The sequence below is a fragment of the Petromyzon marinus genome, chromosome 56 (genome assembly GCF_048934315.1).
Source record: "Petromyzon marinus isolate PM22_M1 ecotype Great Lakes invasive population chromosome 56, UKy_Petmar_22M1.pri1.0, whole genome shotgun sequence".
Lineage (NCBI taxonomy): Eukaryota > Metazoa > Chordata > Hyperoartia > Petromyzontiformes > Petromyzontidae > Petromyzon > Petromyzon marinus.
The window spans coordinates 741,844-763,618 of NC_133722.1; the positions used below are offsets into that span (position 1 = coordinate 741,844).

The 21,775-nt window shown below is 48.8% G+C and overlaps 1 protein-coding gene across 2 annotated transcripts in view; it reads left to right on the top strand.

Annotated features, from left to right (window-relative positions):
* Positions 1-895: 895 nt before the first annotated feature.
* Positions 896-21,775, top strand: part of LOC116954769 (uncharacterized) — a 56,818-nt gene continuing 35,938 nt past the window's right edge. Inside the window, exons 1-3 of one of the 2 annotated variants that reach the window (XM_032975554.2) lie at positions 896-1,493; positions 12,956-13,062; positions 18,593-18,623. In XM_032975554.2, coding sequence (XP_032831445.2) covers positions 13,029-13,062; positions 18,593-18,623 — 65 coding nt within the window. In that variant the 5' untranslated portion in view covers positions 896-1,493; positions 12,956-13,028. Of the gene's footprint in view, positions 1,494-3,830; positions 4,357-12,955; positions 13,063-18,592; positions 18,624-21,775 lie in introns of those variants that run through there. The other variant, XM_032975553.2, reaches the window with a different exon arrangement.

Sequence of the window (21,775 nt, forward strand, 5' to 3'; positions counted from 1 at the left end):
AGAGAAAGAGTGACGAGCAACGACAAGCAATCAACCTGGAGAAAGGGCGGAAAGCGCCAAGCATCGACCAAGCGAGCATCGCAGAGGACCAGCAGCAGCGAACGAGCTGTGAGCGCAATCGTGCACCGCCAGAGAGCACGGAGCAGGAGAGAGCGCGCAACCAGCGCAACCGGGCAAGAGTGTCGGCCCCGTCGACGAGCTGCGAGCGCAATCATGCATCGCCAGAGAGCACCGAGCAAGAGTGTCGGCACCAGCAACCTGCGGACGAGCGGTGAGAGCCATCGTGCATCGTCAGAGAGCACAGGGCAGGAGCGAGCGCACAACCAGCGCCACCGGGCGGGGGTGTCAGCGGCCAGCTAATGAGCTGCGAGCGCGATCGAGCACCTTCAAAGACAAGCGTCGTGCCGACTCAGCTCATCCAGTATTGAAAAGAGCCTGCAGCTGCCGCCGAGCGAGAGAAAGGGAGAGCCGTCTGTATGACACGCCCACACACACAGACTCATCGCTCAGCAGGGAACAAACGAATTTGTGGTACAAGAAACGCCCCACCTCGGTGTCTGCTTAACGCAAAGAGTTGAGCAAGGAGACAATCCACCCACACACACGTAACACATATTTGGACTAATAAGAGTACTTGTGGTGCCGCCGCAGTGGAGCAGCTCCATCGGGGGCCGTACCCACCACCGTGACGCCGCCACCGGGGAGTAACGACGCCGGCGCTGCGCGCCCTCGCCGCCCCCCCCCCCCCCGCATGAATACACGCACACCCCGCACATGCATGCCCCGCATAGGGCCCGCGGGGTAGGTCACCCGGCCAACAGGTTTTCGTCCAGAAGCCCCTAATGGGATCGAGCTTCATGGTTTCCTGCGGCCGGGGAATTGGGCGACCTACCTCCGAGGCTTACCAGCACCGCAGCGCCGTGGCCTGATATTAGAATTACATAGTCACGGCAGGAGGCTGTAAAGCCACCGCGGATGAGATCACACACACACGGCACGGGGCGTGGGAACAGCGGTACACCTTTGTGATAGGTAGAATTAGGGACCCCAATAACAATGGGACAGGAGCATTCCGACATTTGAATGGACAAGGCAGCACAGGGTGTGGGAACAGCAGAACGCTTTTGTTATAGGTGAGATTACGAATCCGAATGTGAAGGCGACGAGAATAACTCAGCCTCCGATTGGACAGGGCAGCACGGGTACGGAAGCATCTGAATACCTTTTTGTTATAGGTAAAATTACAGACCCGAATGTGAAAGGGACGATAATAACTCGGCCTCCGATTGGGCAAAGAGCACTACGGATAGGGTGGATACAATGCGGAGGCTTAGGGTAGCATGAGGGTTCTTCAAATCATCGCGGTCCACGGAGCAGGAGAGTCAGCCTTTCGAGACGTCCATGTGACGAGCTCCAGCATAGCCAGGCTCAACCCTCTATGGAGACAACCCACAGCCTCGTCCTTCTACAGCGTTCAGCGCAGCAGAGTGGAAGTAAGCGCGAGTGAGAGAGAAGTGAGTTTGAGTGATTTAATCGAGAGTGGAGAGCGGAGCGACAGGCAGAGTAAATTCAGTCTAGGATCCCAGGGGGAATAGGCTGCCACCCACTGACCCACACAATTACGCGTAGCTTAACGGGTTACTCGCGGTAAATAAAATCACTAGTAGGGGGATAAACTGTGTCGTGTGGTCTTTGGGAGTGTGAAGAGGAGGGCAGAGCGTGCTTGGTGTCCGCGTACCTGTACGATCGTTTACAGTAGTGTTTAGCGCCCGCGTGCCTACGCGACTATTTTCGGTGGTGTTCAGCGCGCACGTGTCTACGCGACTATTTTCGGTGGTGTCCTGCTCTCGCGTACCTGTGCAATTACTTACAATAGTGCTTAGCGCTCGCATACCTGTGTGACTGTGTTGCGGTCGTGCGCCTGCGCAATTATCTAATAGCGAGGTAGCGAGCTAAGCGCCTGGCGTGCGCGTATTCGCGCAGCTGTTTAAACGGCCCTTTAAATCGGAGCGACGTGACCCCCCTCCAATCAGCAGCCTGCACACGGCAGACGCCTCTGGCCTCCCACTCCCGACCCCCCACTACCTCGCGTGTGATTGGTGCACGGGGCTCGGCAGGTGGCAGCGTCGTGTTTGTTATTGCCTGAGCGCGTGGAGCGTGTGTGTGAGGGAATCACGCATCGGCGCGCCACACCTGTTTGTTCACGTGTGGGATGGGGTTTTACTTTGCGAGCCCGCTCACCGCGGCACGCCGCCACTGAACAGCGTAGCGCGTCGTAAGCGTAGAGCAGGCGGCCGCATCGAAACATGCCTACGCGGGCAGCCGCAAAGTCGGGGGCGCAAGGGGGCGAAGATTTGGGGGTTGGTAGCCCAGACCCCGCAGAACAGCCGAGGGGTAGTGGGACGAATTTAACGGGGGAGTCGGGGGACAACGGCCCCGACAATTCGGCGATGGCGGGGGACGGTAGCCCCCACATACTCCAAGTTATTCTTGTGTTTCGCCCGTTTAGAAGTATTTTAGTCAATCTTTTTGTTAATTGCATAACTGTACCAATGAATTTATTGATGAAACTAAACATTTAGAAACATCTACGTTACGAATCTACACATTCACAGGGAGACTATTGTGTTTAAATCTTTCTTTTTATCACAGAATCTTGCCCGCGAATTTACTGAAGCCTTAACCAATTGATAAGCATTTGCTAGACAAGCAGGCACACTGCCGCACACCATTGTTCGAAGACATTTCGTTAATGGCATAATCTTACCAATGAATTCATTGAGGTCTACTTTTGCCTTAGGCATGTTTCTTTATTGCTGTTTGTATGAATATTGTCACATTGAATTTTAAGGACTCTTTCCCGTCGCCGTGTATGCTCGCTTTACTCTGATGAATGAGGAATTGACCGATTGTTCTGTTACCCAGTTTAACAAACGTAATCATTGAGGGTTAAATGTACGGATCAATGAGGAGGACACCTCCAGGAGTACTGTGTTGACATTCCAAGCATAAGAGTTCGCATATTAGAGTGTTAAGGTTTTGTTTAGAAATTAAAATTGCTTAACACAGAAGAGTCTGAGTGGTGCCTTCCTAAGTTCATGCTTAATAATCTTAATTATAAGAACTGTATCCTGCGGAGAGATCTGAATTTTGAGACCTGACACAAACACACTAAGACATGATCAGTAAAAGTTAAAGTGGGAATCATTGTATTATCCTGATTGATAATACAACCCTAGACAACGAAGCCGAGCTTAATTAGCATAATTACATCACATTTGCATAACTTCATACAATTCATTGTATTATCCCGATTGATAATTCAACCCTAGACAACGAATCCAAGCCAAATTATCATAATATACATTAGCATAATTGCATACACATGCATAACTTAACAGTTACCCATCCTAATTAGCATAATTAGTATCTGCATAACTACATTAACATAATTCCGGAAAATTACACATTTCTCAAATTTCGTTTAATTTTTATTATTTTTATTAATTTTTCAAGACCCAATATATACAACACTGACCTGAGGCTAAAGCTGATCCAAGATTACACCTGACTTCACAGAACTTTGCTCACAAAAAAGAGGCATATTCATCACATAAAGGTAAGACAATGGTTACTAAAATGCGAGTTATGTGCTTTGATTTGTAGAAGAAGACATCAACGTTTATTAGGTTAGATGTTAATGTCAGAGATGATTGTGATGGTCGAGAAGGTGATGGTTATGACGATGGTTGTGGAGGTGGGGGGAGAGGTGGTGGCCCGTGATGCGCCAGCCCGGGCATCGCCACGCCCCCTGCCGTGACGCTCCTGGGGGGGGGGGCCCTTTAACTCCGAGATGATAAATAAATAAACAAACACAAGCACTGCCCAGAAACGCATTGCGAGGCGCCCCATTAACAACAGCATTACTACCATCAGCACACTGTGAACTACAGCAGCACACGGAGAACTACAGCAGCACACTGTGAACTACAGCAGCACACGGAGAGCGCCCAAAGAGCGGAGTCACAGCGCGCACGCAGCAAGCAAAGCGAAGCATCCCATTACGATCGTCGTCACACCCCGCGACAGCACAAAACGTCGTTTCAGAATGTCCGTCGCGGCCGAGGCGGGGCCAGGAGAGAGACGAAGAATAGAGGAAAGAGGAGCCGACGGCGGCGAGGATGAGAGAGGAGACGAGGAGAAGGAGGAGGCCGAGGCCTTGTCGCCCACGGAGCGCAGGCTGCGCGCCGCGCTGAGTCCGTACGAGGCGGCGCTGCGGGCGGCCCAGGGTGTGCTCGTGTGGGAGCGGCCCGGCCGCAGCGCGGCCCTGGGGCTGGCGCTCAACGGCCTCTTCTGGTGCGTGGGGACGCGGGGAGCGGGCCGCGTGTTGTGGGGAGCGGGCCGCGAGTGGATGGGTGAGTGGAGAAGTGAGTGGGGGAGTGGGTGAGGGAGTGGGTGGGTGAGAGGGACTGGGTGAGAGGCACTGGGTGAGTGAGAGGGACTGGGTGAGGGGGTGGGTGGGTGAGAGGGACTGGGTGAGGGAATGGGTGGGTGGGTGAGAGGGACTGGGTGAGAGGCACTGGGTGAGTGAGAGGGACTGGGTGAGTGAGAGGGACTGGGTGAGGGAATGGGTGGGTCAGTGAGAGGGACTGGGTGGGTGAGGGAGTGGGTGAGTGAGGGAGTGGGTGGGAGTGGGAGTGGGTGGGTGAGGGAGTGGGTGGGTGAGGGAGTGGGTGGGTGAGGGAATGGGTGGGTGAGGGAATGGGTGGGTGAGGGAATGGGTGGGTGAATGAGTGGGTGGGTGAATTAGTGGGTGAGTGAGGGAGTGGATGGGTGAGGTAGTGGGTGGGTGAGTGGGTGAGGAAATGGGTGGGTGAGTGAGGGACTGGTTGAGTGAGAGGGACTGGGTGAGTGAGAGGGACTGGGTGAGTGAGAGGGAATGGGTGGGTGGGTGAGGGAATGGGTGGGTGAATGAGTGGGTGAGTGTGGGAGTGGGTGAGTGAGGGACTGGGAGGGAGTGGGTGAATGAGGGAATGGGTGGGCGAGGGAGTGGGTGGGTGAGGGAGTGGCTGCGTGAGGGAGTGGGTGGGTGAGGGAGTGGGTAGGTGAGGGAATGGGTGGGTAGGTGAGGGAGTGGGTGGGTGAGGGAGTGGGTGAGGGAGTGGGTGGGTGAGGGAATGGGTGGGTGAGTGAGGGAGTGGGTTAGTGAGAGAGTGGGTGAGTGAGAGTGACTGGGTGAGTGAGAGGGACTGGGTGAGTGACGGAGTGGGTGAGGGAATGGGTGGGTAAATGAGGGAGTGAGGGAGTGGGTTAGTGAGGGAGTGGGTTAGGGAGGGAGTGGGTTAGTGAGGGAGTGGGTGAGGGAGAGGGACTGGGTGAGTGAGAGGGCCTGGGTGAGTGAGAGGGACTGGGTGAGTGAGAGGGACTGGGTGGGTGCGAGGGACTGGGTGGGTGAGGGAGTGCGTGAGGGAGTGGGTGAGTGGATGAGTGAGTGTGGGAGTGGGTGATTGAGGGAGTGGGTGGGTGGGTGAGGGAATGGGTGGGTGGGTGAGGGAATGGGTGGGTGGGTGAGGGAATGGGTGGGTGGGTGAGGGAATGGGTGGGTGGGTGAGGGAATGGGTGGGTGGGTGAGGGAATGGGTGGGTGGGTGAGGGAATGGGTGGGTGGGTGAGGGAATGGGTGGGTGGGTGAGGGAATGGGTGGGTGGGTGAGGGAATGGGTGGGTGGGTGAGGGAATGGGTGGGTGGGTGAGGGAATGGGTGGGTGGGTGAGGGAATGGGTGGGTGGGTGAGGGAATGGGTGGGTGAAGGAATGGGTGAGTGTGGAACTGGGAGGGAGTGGGTGAGTGAGGGAGTGGGTGGGTGAGGGAGTGGGTGGGTGAGGGAGTGGGTAGGTGAGGGAATGGGTGGGTAGGTGAGGGAGTGGGTGAGGGAGTGGGTGGGTGAGGGAATGGGTGGGTGAATGAGGGAGTGGGTGAGTGAGGGAGTGGGTGAGTGAGGGAGTGAGTGAGTGGGTGAGTAAATGAGTGAGTGTGGGAGTGGGTGAGTGAGGGAGTGGGTGGGTGAGGGAATGGGTGGGTGGGTGGGTGAGGGAATGGGTGGGTGAATGAGTGGGTGGGTGGGTGAATTAGTGGGTGAGTGAGGGAGTGGATGGGTGAGGTTGTGGGTGGGTGAGTGGGTGACGGAATGGGTGAGTGAGAGGGACTGGGTGAGTGAGAGGGACTGGGTGAGTGAGAGGGACTGGGTAAGTGAGAGGGACTGGGTGAGTGAGAGGGACTGGGTGAGTGAGAGGGACTGGGTGGGTGAGAGGGACTGGGTGGGTGAGTGAGAGGGACTAGGTGGGTGAGTGAGGGAGTGGTTGGGTGATGGAGTGGGTGGGTGAGGGAGTGGGTGGGTGAGGGAGTGGGTGGGTGGGTGGGTGAGGGAGTGGGTGGGTGGGTGAGGGAGTGGGTGGGTGGGTGAGGGAGTGGGTGGGTGGGTGAGGGAGTGGGTGGGTGGGTGAGGGAGTGGGTGGGTGAGGGAGTGGGTGGGTGAGGGAATGGGTGGGTGGGTGAGGGAATGGGTGGGTGGGTGAGGGAATTGGTGGGTGGGTGAGGGAATTGGTGGGTGGGTGAGGGAATGGGTGGGTGGGTGAGTGAGGGACTGGGTGAGTGAGGGACTGGGTGGGTGAGTGAGTGGGTGAGTGAGGGACTGTGTGAGTGAGGGACTGGGTGGGTGAGTGGGAGGGACTGGGTGAGTGTGAGAGTGGGTGGGTGGGTGAGGGAATGGGTGGGTGAGGGAATGGGTGGGTGGGTGAGGGAATGGGTGGGTGGGTGAGGGACTGGTGAGTGAGGGACTGGGTGGGTAAGTGAGAGGGACTGGGTGGGTGAGAGGGACTGGGTGAGTGAGTCAGTGGGTGCGTGAGGGAGCGGGTGAGTGAGTGAGGGAGTGGGTGAGTGAGTGAGGGAGTTGGTGAGTGAGGGAGGAGTGAGGGAGGAGTGAGGGAGGAGGTGAGTGAGGGGGTGAGTGACGGAGTGGGAGAGTGACGGAGTTGGTGAGGGAGTGGGTGAGTGGGTGAGTGAGTGAGGGAGTGCGTGAGTGAGTGAGGGAGTGCGTGAGTGTGGGAGTAAGTGATGGAGGTGTGGGTAAGGAGTGAGTGATTAGTGAGTAGTGAGTGAGCAGCTCGTGTTGAGCAGTTAGTGACGAGTGAGCGGTGTCTATGGGACCTTTTTTGCCAGTCTTTTGACGCTGTTCTCTAGTCTAACACTTGTGCTGAGAGGAGGCCACAGAGAAGAAGGCTGTCTCTATTGTCAGCCGATCAGTTTCGAAGACAATCGGAGCACGTTTGTTTTTGTTTGAATGTTTGACCACAAGCACGATGTGTGGTTTGTGCAGACTCGATGCCTTGCCATGGGTGTCCACGTGGTGTTTGAACGTCTTAACGCCTCCTGTTTTATTGACGCAAGGGTGACACTTTACTCGACTCGCGTCTCAGCAGCTTAATGCTTTACAGCCTTTTCCCTTTCTGGAGTTTATAACGGGGACGGGCATTGTGTTTTGAATAACCACTGCTACAGTGCTCCTCAAGCCCACTAGAGTGCCTGACAGCCAATTATTTTCGCATGTTGCAGCACAGAGGGAGTGTGTGTCTTTGTGGGGAGTGACCCGAGTTCGATTCCTGCTTATAACCCACATGAGTGACAATTGTGTGAATCAATCCTGGGCCTCCCCTAGGTTAACTGGTCGTCAAATGAGTACCTGGTCGAGGATGTAAACATCACAACTTGGGAGACAAAGGTGGCAGAGAGTGGTGCTGGCCACACACCCCATTGTGTACCTTGTCGGCCTTCAATGGTGCTCACTAACATAACTTACTTCAGCAGTCTGTTAATGCTATACAGGGAACCTTTGTCTTTATTTTGTGTCTTAGCCTCTGTGTGTGTGTGTGTAACTTTATCCAGGCCTGTGGCCCGAGTACCGAACGGCTTAAGAGTTTCTGTAAATTATGTGGGTCACAATTTGTCGCATTTCTGCTTCTCTAAGGGATTTACTCAAGGGGACGGCTTACATTGCCACGAGATTCCACAGGCAGTGGGGACCACCCAGACTTCTGCTATTATTCTCGTCCACATACACACGCTTTTACAAACAAACACGCACGCGCAGTGTACCTCTCACCCCTGCTCATGTCCCGATCCCCCTTTTTTGGATATGCACCGCTGTTGCCAGCCTAGAATCTCACCTAGATCCGGAAGAACACTGGTAGACAGAGTGGAACAACGCGGAACATCCCGAATAAGCTCCTCAAATGAGACCCAAACATCACATCTCCTTGTTGTGACGTCTCTTCGAAGAGGCCAGTGGAGCATTCAACCGCTTCAGAACATCAGCAGGCCGATGCACACTTCTCCTTCATGAATGGAAAATGAAAGACAAGCTACAGTGCGATTTGGGACATGCAACCAAAACTATGGACGACGTAGTAAACCACTGTAGTCTGCACTCCTTCAACGGAGGAGGAGCAGTAAAACTTTACAAATGATCTTGAAGCCCTCGTGGCCTGCAGACCACGGCATTTGCATTCGGCTCCTGAACATTTTGCCGTACACAAAATAGTAAAATAAAATGCGAGTAATGCAGTACAACAAATACAACACGATTTAAACACTAAACCTAAAACAACATAATCATCCAATTACTGAATTAGATAATTACAGAGGCGTTGTGCGTTACCTCCGCATGCACAGCCTCTTTTAGATGATTGACTGTAAACGGAAAGTGTGCTGGCCGGGTCGGTTCAGTTTACAGCCTGGCTTGGTTAGTCCACGAGTAATATACACACGTTGATTAAGTGGTGGTTGTAGAGAGATGCTGGATACTCGTACCTGGACAATGTGCTCATTCGTAGCTTTATTAAGCATGTAGCAGTAGCAATGTTAAACGTAGATGTCCATTGGGGTCATTTACTCACAGGATGAGGACAATTTTGTGGGTGAAAGCCAACCAGAATATTTATGTCACGGTCACAAAAAGTGGGATCAACACCATTGATGATGCATTCTTAGTTTCACACGTATCTATTTGAACATGTATTTCTTCTAGATGTATACCAAGTACTGCATCGAGGAGTCGCATACTTTAACGTTATAGACGTCATGAGCTTCCCAGCAATTTGAACAATTGAAGCAACTGGGATTGTGTACTCGAATGTAAACTTCGTGAGTAAATATCATGGGCAGAGATACGTGGATGGAAGGTCGTGATTGCAGACATCTTTGAGAAAGGACATGGCAAATGGTGGATTCTGTGGACCGGTCCCTTTGGTCAACTCGGCTTTAAATGAGTACCTACAGTGAGGGAAAAAAAGTATTTGATCTCCTGCTGATTTTGTACGTTTGCCCACTGACAAAGAAATGATCAGTCTATAATTTTAATGGTAGGTTTATTTGAACAGTGAGAGACAGAATAACAACAACAAAATCCAGAAAAGTGCATATAAAAAATGTTATAAATTGATTTGCATTTTAATGAGGGAAATAAGTATTTGACCCCCTCTCAATCAGAAAGATTTCTGGCTCCCAGGTAACGAGCTGAGATTAGGAGCACACTCTTAAAGGGAGTGCTCCTAATCTCAGCGTGTTACCTGTATAAAAGACACCTGTCCACAGAAGCAATCAATCAATCAGATTCCAAACTCTCCACTATGGCCAAGACCAAAGAGCTCTCCAAGGATGTCAGGGACAAGATTGTAGACCTACACAAGGCTGGAATGGGCTACAAGACCATTTGCTAATGGAAGAAACACAAAAGAACTGTCAATCTCCCTCGGCCTGGGGCTCCATGCAAGATCTCACCTCGTGGAGTTGCAATGATCATGAGAATGGTGAGGAATCAGCCCAGAACTACACGGGAGGATCTTGTCAATTATCTCAAGGCAGCTGGCACCATAGTCACCAAGAAAACATTTGGTAATACACATCGCCGTGAAGGACTGAAATCCTGCAGCGCTCGCAAGGTCCCCCTGCTCAAGAAAGCACATATACATGCCCATCTGAAGTTTGCCAATGAACATCTGAATGATTTAGAGGACAACTGGGTGAAAGTGTTGTGGTCAGATGAGACCAAAATGGAGCTCTTTGGCATCAACTCAACTCGCCGTGTTTGGAGGAGGAGGAATGCTGCCTATGACCCCAAGAACACCATCCCCACTGTCAAACATGGAGGTGGAAACATTATGCTTTGGGGGTGTTTTTCTGCTAAGGGGACAGGACAACTTCACCGCATCAAAGGGACGATGGACGGGGCCATGTACCGTCAAATCTTGGGTGAGAACTTCCTTCCCTCAGCCAGGGCATTGAAAATGGGTCATGGATGGGTATTTCAGCATGACAATGACCCAAAACACACAGCCAAGGCAACAAAGGAGTGGCTCAAGAAGAAGCACATTAAGGTCCTGGAGTGGCCTAGCCAGTCTCCAGACCTTAATCCCATAGAAAATCTGTGGAGGGAGCTGAAGGTTCGAGTTGCCAAACGTCAGCCTCGAAACCTTAATGACTTGGAGAAGATCTGCAAAGAGGAGTGGGACAAAATCCCTCCTGAGATGTGTGCAAACCTGGTGGCCAACTACAAGAAAGTCTGACCTCTGTGATTGCCAACAAGGGTTTTGCCATCAAGTACTAAGTCATGTTTTGCAGAGGGGTCAAATACTTATTTCCCTCATTAAAATGCAAATCAATTCATAACATGTTTGACATGCGTTTTTCTGGATGTTTTTGTTGTTATTCTGTCTCTCACTGTTCAAATAAACCTACCATTAAAATTATAGACTTATCATTGCTTTGTCAGTGGGAAAACGTACAAAATCAGCAGGGGATCAAATACTTTTTTCCCTCATTGTAATGCGGTGGGTCAACATCGGCTTTGGGGAGGTGAGAGGCACCCGGGCGTGGTGCTGGTCACCACCAGCCTTCGTGGATAATCTCCAGCAGCTCTTTACCCACCTGCATGGAAATAGCTGTTTAGGAGATCTCTCGTTACGAGTGTGTGTGTGGTACGGCATATTTTATGTATGCATTTTGTAGGTCAGCTTAACACAGGCTTTCGCGACCAGTATCCATTATAGATGTTTTTTTGGGGTTAGATCCCGTTAATATAAATGCGTTGTTAGAGTAGCCACCACCCAACACAGACAATTAGTAAGGTTTTTCACGTAAACAAAACATGCCAATTAGTTCCTAGTTCAGCACACCAGTTGTGTGTTGGAGAGTAAACCCATAACATTTACAATACGAGTTGCACATTTATATTTACGCGATCTAACCCCCCAAAAAAACCTCTGGATATATTGAATGTGTGTATGCGCTGACACTTAATCACTGATCAACTCTTACAACTGATATGCATGGCTCCATCTCGGGAGATTTGTCACAAGGAGACCATTGAATTAATCTATGGAGGGTAGTGCAGGTCATGCAGCAGTAGCAGCAGTAGCAGCAGCATGCTCTAGCAAGCATTTTTATTTTTGAGTATTTCTAAACTACTCTATACGTATTCGGCTGATAATGTAACAGACACTTTTCCACCAAAAACTGAATCCATATTTTCAGTTGTTTACAGAATAAAAAAAACCTCACCAAAATTAAATTTTTTCACTACTGTATTTTATCAGACGGGACAGATTTACTTTATTATGCATATAAAGCATGAGATTAAATCCCAGAAGTCTTCCGAAAACGACACTGAACCACATTTTGGTTTTGCTAAATTATCTGAAATATTTTTTTATCCTTATAAGCCTCTTTTCCTAGGAATAAGGCTAATACAGGAATTTGTTATGACTCCTTACCCTTATAGTATTCGCTTGGTTTTTTTTTGGGATTGTATTTTTGGCGAGATCAGGGGCCGGCAACCTTCATCTCTGGAGCCACGTGCGGCTCTTTAAAGGACTGCTTTGTGACGTTATTTATTAAGGACCACCACCGTCTTTTATTCACCACAGTGCATTGCGACTCTTCAATAATTGAGTTTCTTACCGAATTCGAAAAAAATGGCTCCTCTTGTTATTTTGGTTGTCGACTTTTTGGGCTAGACAATAAATATACTGTACAGTTTATACATGTGTAATGAGATAGTGACATCTACTGGTTGGTAAAGGGTAGCACGGGTACAGGCACCATTATAAACATTATACAATCCCCAAAGGGGAAGATATCTAGGCCAAAGGGGAAGGGTAGGGCCGGCCGAAAAATTCCGAGAACCGGCTAGAAAGTTCCACGAGAGGGCGTGGCCAGAGGCGGAGCCTAGCCGCGCCTGCGGGAAGCGGAGGCGGAGGACTCGAGGTCGGTGTGTGAAGTCTTGGGTTCGGACTGCGTCGCTTCTCGCCGTCATCTCTCTCCGTCGTTCAGCCACGTGGCGGATCTCTGGCAAAGCTCCACCGCCCTCCCCGGCACGCCGTCAGCCAGCGACGAGACCGGGAGCGGAAGGGCGGAACCAGCCGTGTGATCAACCGTGTGTGTAGTCTGTAGAACATAACATCTAAATGTGCACCTGGAGAGGACGCCGATAACGTTGGCCTGTGCCGTGCCGTACGTGGAATAAAGAAGAGTACCCTCTACACGACGTGTCGTGGAAGTCGCTCATTACACAAGAACTGGGGTCCATAATCCTGCCAGGTGGCATCCATGGGGGGTTTTAATGTTTGAGTGGAGTTACATTACACGTCTAAAAGTTGGGTTGCTTGGTGATTGAGCAACATGTTTGCCACTTGGCCACTTGGCGTAGAGAGCAGTGGGTTGATGGGTCGATGCTACGAGCCACCCGTCTGCCGGGACAGCCCTTGTAGGCCACTGCTGACAGCACTTGCCCAACTGTGTGTGTGTGTGAAGGGTCGACACTACCAGCCACTCATGTGCCTGGAATGAAGGCCCTTGCCGGCCACTGCTGACAGCACTTGCCCCACTGTCTGTGTGTGTGTGAAGGTTACTATCAACCACACCTCTGAGGCTCTACCTCTTGCTGGCCATCTCTCTCTTGGCGTTGGTCTTGCTGCAAATGTGGATACATTTTAAGCACCCAGGATTCAAAGGCAAGTTGACAACAGAAACACAATAGGTTAATGCCCATTTACTGCCGTTACTCCAATTTAGCATGGAATAATACTGTTCAGATTTGTATTCCAGCTTTCCCAAATAAGCTGCTGTTTAATCTTGAAGCTAAGTTCGTAACATTAATCGGTATCAATGTATTTCAGTTGACAACATCCACATCAGTGAAAACTAATTTTCGTAACCCCAAAGGGTTGATGAAGTGACTACCATTAAACTTGATTTGAAGCTTTCGTGACTGCAGGAATTACTCTTTGGTTCTTTTGGTAAAGTCACGTAGAAAGAAAATAAATTAAATAATAGAATACGACGTTTCGATTGCAACCCAAGCACCTGTCATCAGGTAGAACTAAATTTGAGAGAGAGACAAAACACAGACACGGAGACACACAGACACACAAGCAGAGAGAAACAACACAGACACACAGAGAGAGAAACACAACATAGACACACAGAGACCCAATGCCTCTGTGTCGAGGCATTGGGCCGCACCCCCCTCCCTCTCTATTTAAAGTCTTGACACAGAGGCATTGGGTCTCTGTGTGTTGATGTGCGTCTCTCTCTGTGTGAATCTGTCTGTTTCCGTGTCTGTGTTTTGTCTCTCTCAAATTTTAGTTCTACCTGATGGCGGTTGCTTGTTTTGCAATCGAAACGTCGTATTCTATTATTTAATGTATTTTCTATCTACGTGACTTTACCGAAAGAACCAAAGAGTGACTACCATTATTTAAAGTCAACAGTGGTTGTCCTATGCTGAAACGTGTGTGCACGTACGCATGCACGCGGTACATAATGCTGTAATCGTCTAACTTATACCACACCTCACTAAATCTAGAGATTATTTCACAAGCTTCCCCCCCTCCCCCTCTTTGAATGTTTGATTGATTTTTTTTCGGGAAGAGTTTTTCATGTCGGAGAAAACTGAAGCGTGTACCTAGAGCAGTGATGGGCCACCTAGACTAGCTAAGGGCCACACGAGCGGCCCTCTCTCACCTCAGTAGGCCGCAAGCTTGACATCGCGCTTGTGCACTTGTGGTCTTTATAATGACGAATAAACTGCTTATGTGGCACACTCTGTTTATTGTCTTTCTCCTCTGACACAGTCCCTAACTCACAAAGGGGTATACGGTCCCCTCACCCGATACCCTAAGAAGGTACAGCCTCTGGACTAAGCGGGACCTACACACAGGTCTCTTTGCTAACCTAAGGAGGTACAGCCTCCTGTCTTGGCGGGACTTACTCTCGAGTCTACCGCTATCCTAGAGTCCTCCGGCTGGAACCTAGGGGAGGCTATCTGACCCACCGCTGGCCCGGTGGGTCTTGACCACTGGTTATGCCGAGCCTTAGCCCTCAGAAGGGCTGGAAGGCCGGGTCCAGGGTCCTGTCTATCTTCAGCCCGGGCTTTGGTCTTCGTGCGGGGAGAGAACTCCCTGCGCTCTGCACGCTTACCCTTCTTATACCTGTTTGTGGCCAGGTCTAACCAATCCCACATTCCCACGTGGAACTGTCTGATTGGTTCTTACCAAACTGTGGCTACGATCCACTTTACCTTGTCTGATCCCAACCGTTATTCACACAGAGAGGTAATGCTGCACTGCCCCTTTGATACCTAGTGGCAATGCAGGTTACCTAACAGTGAGTAGTTAGCACCTCTACACACTCATTGTGACCGCACGCATCGCCCCTAGTCACACCGAGACCAGGCCACCACTAGGAGGGGCTCCATGGGACCCAGATCGCTCACCACTGGTGTAGTGTATAGCACAGTGTAAAGTGCGTATAGTGTGCAGTGTATGGTGTCCTGTATAGTGTAGTGTCTAGTGTAGAGCAGTGATGGGCAGCCTAGACTAGTCATAGGGCCACACATGCAGCCCTCCCTCACCTCAGTGGGCCGCAAGCTTGATACCGTGCCTGTGCACTCATCATGATCCTATCACCCCTAGAAACACCGAGACCAGGCCACCACCAGGCGGGGCTCCACGGGACCACTGCCCTGGAGGGGTTGGGGCAGCACAGTGGCAACGCTCGTGCCTCACGTCAAAAATTTCCTAGGTTCGATTCTTGGCTTGGGCACCTATCTGGTGTGGAACTTGTATGTTACCCCCCTTTTTCTATACTGCATGGTTCTCCCAGTTTCCCCCCTGTAACTAAAAACAAACATACAATGTCAATCTCGATTTAAATGAGAAAAATTACCCACAAATTACTTGCAAAGAAATCATTGCCTGCTAACTAGCAAACTAATACTCATCGCCAAGCCTGGTGTTGAGTTACCTTGTATGTATGTTGAACTTCTTTCGCACTGTACATAGCCAGTCGGGGATTTGCCATCTTAGACGTTTTGTGATGTTACAGAGCCCAATATAATGCGAGTTCAATCGCATTTCCAACACGAGCGAACTCCGGTCATTCTCATAGCAGCTTTTGGCTAGCCATCAAACAAAGTTGGTCACCGCATCACGCGCTTTTGGATGCACTTCTGCGGCCGTCTGGAACACTTCCGATATTAGGAAGCCACTGGAGCTATGCACTCTTAAATCATCTAGATTGAAAACTATTTTTTAAACAGCTTTTTGTGTTAAATTTGTTTTCCTTCCCCCGCACCTCCGATTAGCACGGTTGGTTACGTACGGTGTGAAATAAGTTCAACATACATTTTAAACTAAACTATTTTTGATTTTACCAGGTATAGCCTACTGAGCTATATGGCTCTCTTTCAGACGCAACCTGGCCACAAATGTTAGCCCAATGAAGTGGCTTAACATCATGTGGAAGTTTATAGCAGTCAAATACTCTAATGGCATGTTTGTAAATGTGGAGAGAAAAACCGGAGGACCTGGAGAAAAATCCACACAAGCACAGGGAGAACAAACATGCAAACTTCAAATATGCAACAGGCGTAAGGTTTCTGATCGAACCTACGACCTCCTGTATACCAGGCAAGGTATTTAACATCTCTCCAATTACAAATGCAAGCCTCCGCCCACTGCTTGAATACATAGGATTATACAACATCGCTCAAAGTTGTATTAACGTGAACGCACGCTTCATGAAGCATGTGCTAGCAGAGTGGGGGGGGGGGGGATTTGTGTCGAGATCCAAACGTGGTGATGTCGTTTAACGGCAGGTCGGGACACATAGGGCATCCGAGGCTGGAGTTTGGCTCTGCGTTGTTTATGGGAAGTTGACACTGTTAGGGTTCGGTTAAATTTGTTAATGTGTGATCTCCAAGGCTGTTAAACGATATGGTTGTGGTCTAAATTCACCCGCCGAATTTTTGTTTGACGGGGGACTACACGTTCCAGAATAAGCCCTGCTTGTTATTGAGTCTCTTTGTGTAGGGATCCACTACTCCATATCAGTATCCATGTAAATTTAGCAGAGTAACCATAGTCACATTCCAGGTTTTTTTAAATCTTTCTGGAAATACATTGTAATTTATTTCAATCCTTCGTCAGTCCAATCCTGGATGAAGGACACGCCACACCTTGTCAGTCATGCAGTTTTTTTTACCATCTTTTACCATGCTGGTCAGTGCTACTTGGTGAAGTGGGTTCCAGGACAGGTGCAGATGTCACTGCATTCGTATTCGCTGGAACTAAGAGTCACTCGGGTTGCCAGGTCCATAGCATGTTAACTGTCGCTCCCCACAATTGTAGGTAGTATACAGTAGTCTCTCGGTTAACGTTTTTAATCTGTTTCATGAAAACTATTGTTCACCGAAATAACTGTTAATCGAATTCACTTATAAGTTTAAACATAAGTAAAAATGACTGAATCTGCAAGAGAGCCGTTTCCACTGCCAAAACAGAAACCGTAATGTAAACAAAGCCAGTCAAGGTCTAAACGCTCAAAGGTGGCTGTCGCTGATTGGCTAAAGGTGTGGGTCAGCCCCACTTATGAGTGCTCGGATTGGCTGAAATTGGCGTTGTCGTGCATAACGTAAACATTAACGTTAATCACAAAGTAAACGTTAGTCGAAGCCATGGGGTCTCTATGGGAGGCGAAACGTTAACCGCAAAACCCTAAACTGATCAAACTGTTAACTGAGGGACTACTGTCCAATATACATGTGGGAAATCTTGACTTAAAGCTTGCGTGACTGCAGGAATTCATATTCTTTGGGTCTTTCGATAAAGTCACATTGATAGGTTCAAAGAAAATAACAAAAAACTACGACATTCCGATCGCAACACAAGCGGCGGTCATCAGGAAAAAGGGGTTAGCCTCTAAAGGCAAACTGTTTATAAAGGTTTTAAATGGGCATAGCCCAAGTGTCATCAGCATTGGCGGGGCAGCTAATGTTAATGCAAGTGATGGTACTCGTAGAGGGCAACCACGGCGCTGGTGGTGGGTTTCCACCATTAAAGGGCTGCCAAATAATCATTGCACCTTGCTTTACACACCCACACTGTTGACAGTGGAGATTGCTGCTAGAGGTGATGGTACTAGAGGGCCACGACGGCACTGGTAGTGGGCTTCCACCAATAAAGAGCTGCCGGGTCTAAAATGGAAACAGCCAGTTATGACTTAAACTGGTTGGAAATCTGAAACAGAGTAGGACCAATACCTCGCCGTGGCTGATCATTGTTTTAATGTGGTGGGCTCATACTAAATTGATTTCTCTAAGACGAAGGTAATTTGCAAACCCACTGGCTATCAACAAAGATTCGTTCATGAAGTCATCCATATATACAGACATAGACACAATTTCAACCGAGAAGATGGGTACAAACTCAGCAATCACTGGAAGGATGTTATCAACCAGTTTAAGTCATAACTGGTTATAATGTTTTAATTTTAGACCTGGCAGCCCTTTAATTGGTGGAAGCCCACCATTGGGACCATCACTGCCCACTACTACCATTACCACTCGCAGTAGTCCTTTATTGGTGGAAGCCCACTCCCAGTGCTGTCGTGGCCCTCTACGAGTACCATCACCTCTAGCAGCAACCTCCACCGTCACCAGTGTGAGTGTGTAAAGAGAAGTGCAATGATTACTTGGCAGCCCTTTAATGGTGGAAACCCACCACCAGTGCCGTGGTTGCTCTCTACGAGTACCATCACATTAACATTAGCTGCCCCGCCCATGCTGATGACACTTGGGCTACACCCATTTCAAACCTTTCTAAACAGTTTGCCTTTAGAGGCTAATGCCCTTTTCCTGATGACGACCGCTTGTGTTGTGATCGAAACGTTGTAGTTTTTGTTCTTTTCTTTGAACCTATCTACGTGACTTTACCGAAAGACCCAAAGAATATACATGTCGGATATGAACTCTGACTCGGAAACACATTTACACTTGTAAATGACGTTACAGGGTCACTACCCCCCTTTGCCAGCACTGTGCTCTGGTAATTACCCTGAACGTTGCTGGGTGGCAGCAGGAGCCAAATGACTGAGCCACACACATTGGCTCAATAACCTACAGCGCTGATGATCAGGTGCACCAGCCACTCTACGTCATTGTTAAGATAATATTCAACTGAAGTTATTATTTTTTTGTTTCAGATCAGTGGACGGATACCAGTGACACTGAAGGGTATGTATGATGTTAAATGTGCTGCGTATATTCACAAGATTGGTTCAGAGACTGGGGTTGAAAGTTGGCCTGGCCATGGGGAGCTTGTTATGAGCGTGAGTACGTGTTGCATCTGTTGTTGAGATTTGCCTAATGCTGTTATGACATCTAAACAGAATTAAGTCACGTTTTACCCCAGAAACTCTGGCAAACAATAGAGCCACACATAATTTTTTGAAAGGACCTGGAATTGACGTCATAGAGCAGATTTCATTTGAGGTTTCGTCTTTCATAACCACTCGGATGCACGGACCGGGAAGTGGTTCACCCTCTGTATTACTGCTGAATATGTTCTCTGAGTGTAAAACCACTTGTTATCAATTTATTTGCATTCATCTTATTTTAAATCTGGATTGAAAACTAATTTCTTTAGAACTGCTTTTTGTATTTAGTTTGTTCTTCCCCTGCACCTCCGATTAGCACGGTTGGCTATGGAGGGTGAAAAATAAGTTAAACTTGCATACATAGACTTACACAGAGACCCATAGACTCACACAGAGACCCATAGTTTGCTGTCCTTCCCACGCACCTCCAATGAGCATTGTTGGCTATGTACAGTGCGAAAGAAGTTCAACATACATACATTCACACGGAGTCTAAATACTTTTTCAATAGGGTCCTGCCAAATTTTCGGAGTGAGTAACCTGCAGGTAATTTTTCAGCATCAGGATGCTTGGCCATGTGTTTTTTTTTTAGCTATGAGAGGAAACCGGAGAACCCCGAGGAAACCCATATAGAACAGGGGGAGAGCATACAAACTCCACACACAACCGTGGCCCCACACACAACCGAGGCCCCATACACAACCGAGGCCCTACATGCTGTGAGGCACAAGTGTTGGCACTGTGCCACCCTACCACCCAGATTTGTACGACTAATTTATGGTCAGGCTGTGACAACCTTACTATGCGTGAAACTGTACATCATTCAGAAGCCCATAATTTTAATCTTGGATGTCCACTGTCATTTCAGTATGGTAATCCAATAGTCCTGCAGCCACCTCATTTATGCGCAGCCCTGATGTATACCCAGCCCTGATGTATACCCAGCCCTGATGTATACCCAGCCCTGATCTATGCCCAGCCCTCTTCATTTTAAGTGAAAACCAAATCCTGCCAGCTGCTTTTGTAATCTATTGCCTGAGGGTTGTAATTTATAACAATGATTTACAGTCCTATGTCAAAACATTGTTAATTAAGGCATGCTCATGCCATGTTGTTTGCGGTTGTTGTTTGAACATACTTCAGTGCAGATTGTTGAGGGTGGAGAGGTGGAGTGCCCGGCACCAGTTTAGATATCACTCGTCACTGGTGTTAACTGTGGCTCTTTGCACAATTTTCTAACCGATGCACCACCACTCCACCCAGTTGTAATTATGTACGTATGTTGAACTTCCTTTGTACCGTACGTGGCCAACCTTACCACAAAAAGTCACAGCAACGTGGTGTTAAAAATACGAGTCCCTTTCACGAGCGTGGTGTTAAAAATACGAGTCCCTTTCACGAGCGACCCTGTGTATGCGTTTTTAACAATACAGTAACGTCAGGAACACCGTTGATGTGACGTCAACATTAAGAGCCTTAGCATCAGATTATGGGGCATTACAAGAGATCTGCTAAATCTGTCGATGGCGACTTAAACGCCCAGCGCAAACTTTTCCGGTTGCATGTTAGACGTGATGGCATACGCTGGTGGCACCCATGGCACGTTTGGCATCTGTGGGTTGCTCGCAGCCCCGGCCAAATCTGTAGCCACTATGCCACGTGCTGAAATAATAATCCGTACATCCCATTGTGTGTTCTCTAGTGGGGAGCGGTGGTGTAGCGGTTAATCCACTGCGCTATGAAACCAGAACTCGAGTTTGATTCCCCTTCACGGCCAACACCAGTGAGCATTATCTCAACTACTTCCGGGCCTCCCCTAGGTCGACTCGGCCTCAAATGAGTACCTGGTGCTGTGTGTAAACATTGCCACTAGGGAGACAAAGGCGGCCGGGCGTGGTGTTGGCCAACCACCCCCTCGTGTGCCGTGCCGGTCTTCACAGGTGCTCGCTCATTTAGAGAGTCTTTTCTGAATGAAATTATGACTATTAATTTAATAAACACAGTTTGCTGTAATGGTCAGTTTAGAAATTTAGACACTTTTGCTATGATCCGTATCAGCAACAAAATGAGATGTGTGTACTGTGAATATCCCTGATCATTATTTCAAATAGGAAAATGAGGCCAACTAAAAGTTCCACACACATTTGCATAGGACAGATATGCATTTGAATACAACAACCAGTTATTCAGGGAGATTAAGGAAGACAGATCTCCATGCAATGTAGAATATAGAAGTTTTTAGGCTACATGTATGCCAGTATTTGAAATACACACTGAGTGAAGGGGTAAAGGAAGGTTTTGCTATGAGATTAAGAGTTGTACTGGAACACCTTTAGGTTTTGACCCTGTCCAGCTAAGGTTGAAGGCATAGATCTGTCTGTGTCTGTCAGTCTGTCTGTCTGTAATGATAGTAGCTCTCGTAAAGGTGATGCAATACACTTTTTGTCAGCATCAAGTTGTTTTACTATGAAGGGGCTTGCCCAATTTTAAACTGCCCAAATTTGCCCATTTTATTTTACACACTTAAACTAAACTACTAAACTATTTGTTATTTTACCAGGTAAAGGCTCACTGAGCTGCGATATAGCTGTCTTATATCAGCGACCTGGCTATTAAAAATGATCGCTCGACAAAGTGGCTTATCATCATGTGGAAATTAATAGCAGCAAAATACTATAAATGCATATTTATAAATGTGGAGGGAAAAACCGGAGGACCCGGAGAAAAATCCACTTGACCACAGGGCGAACATGCAACCTTTAAATATACTGGCGTCAGGGTCGGGTTTGAACTCACGACCTCCTGTATAACAGGCGAGGTAGTTAACATTTCGTCACCGTGGCACCCCTTAAAGGTGCCACCAACATTGCACTTACCATTACACCTGGGGAGTAACGCTGCATCGATTTCAATAATTTATAGCACTCATGTGTAAGTGCATTGAATAGCACGTGGAAGAATCAATGATGTTTTATTCATTTACCCTGTGTGTGCTGGGCGTTGTGTGAT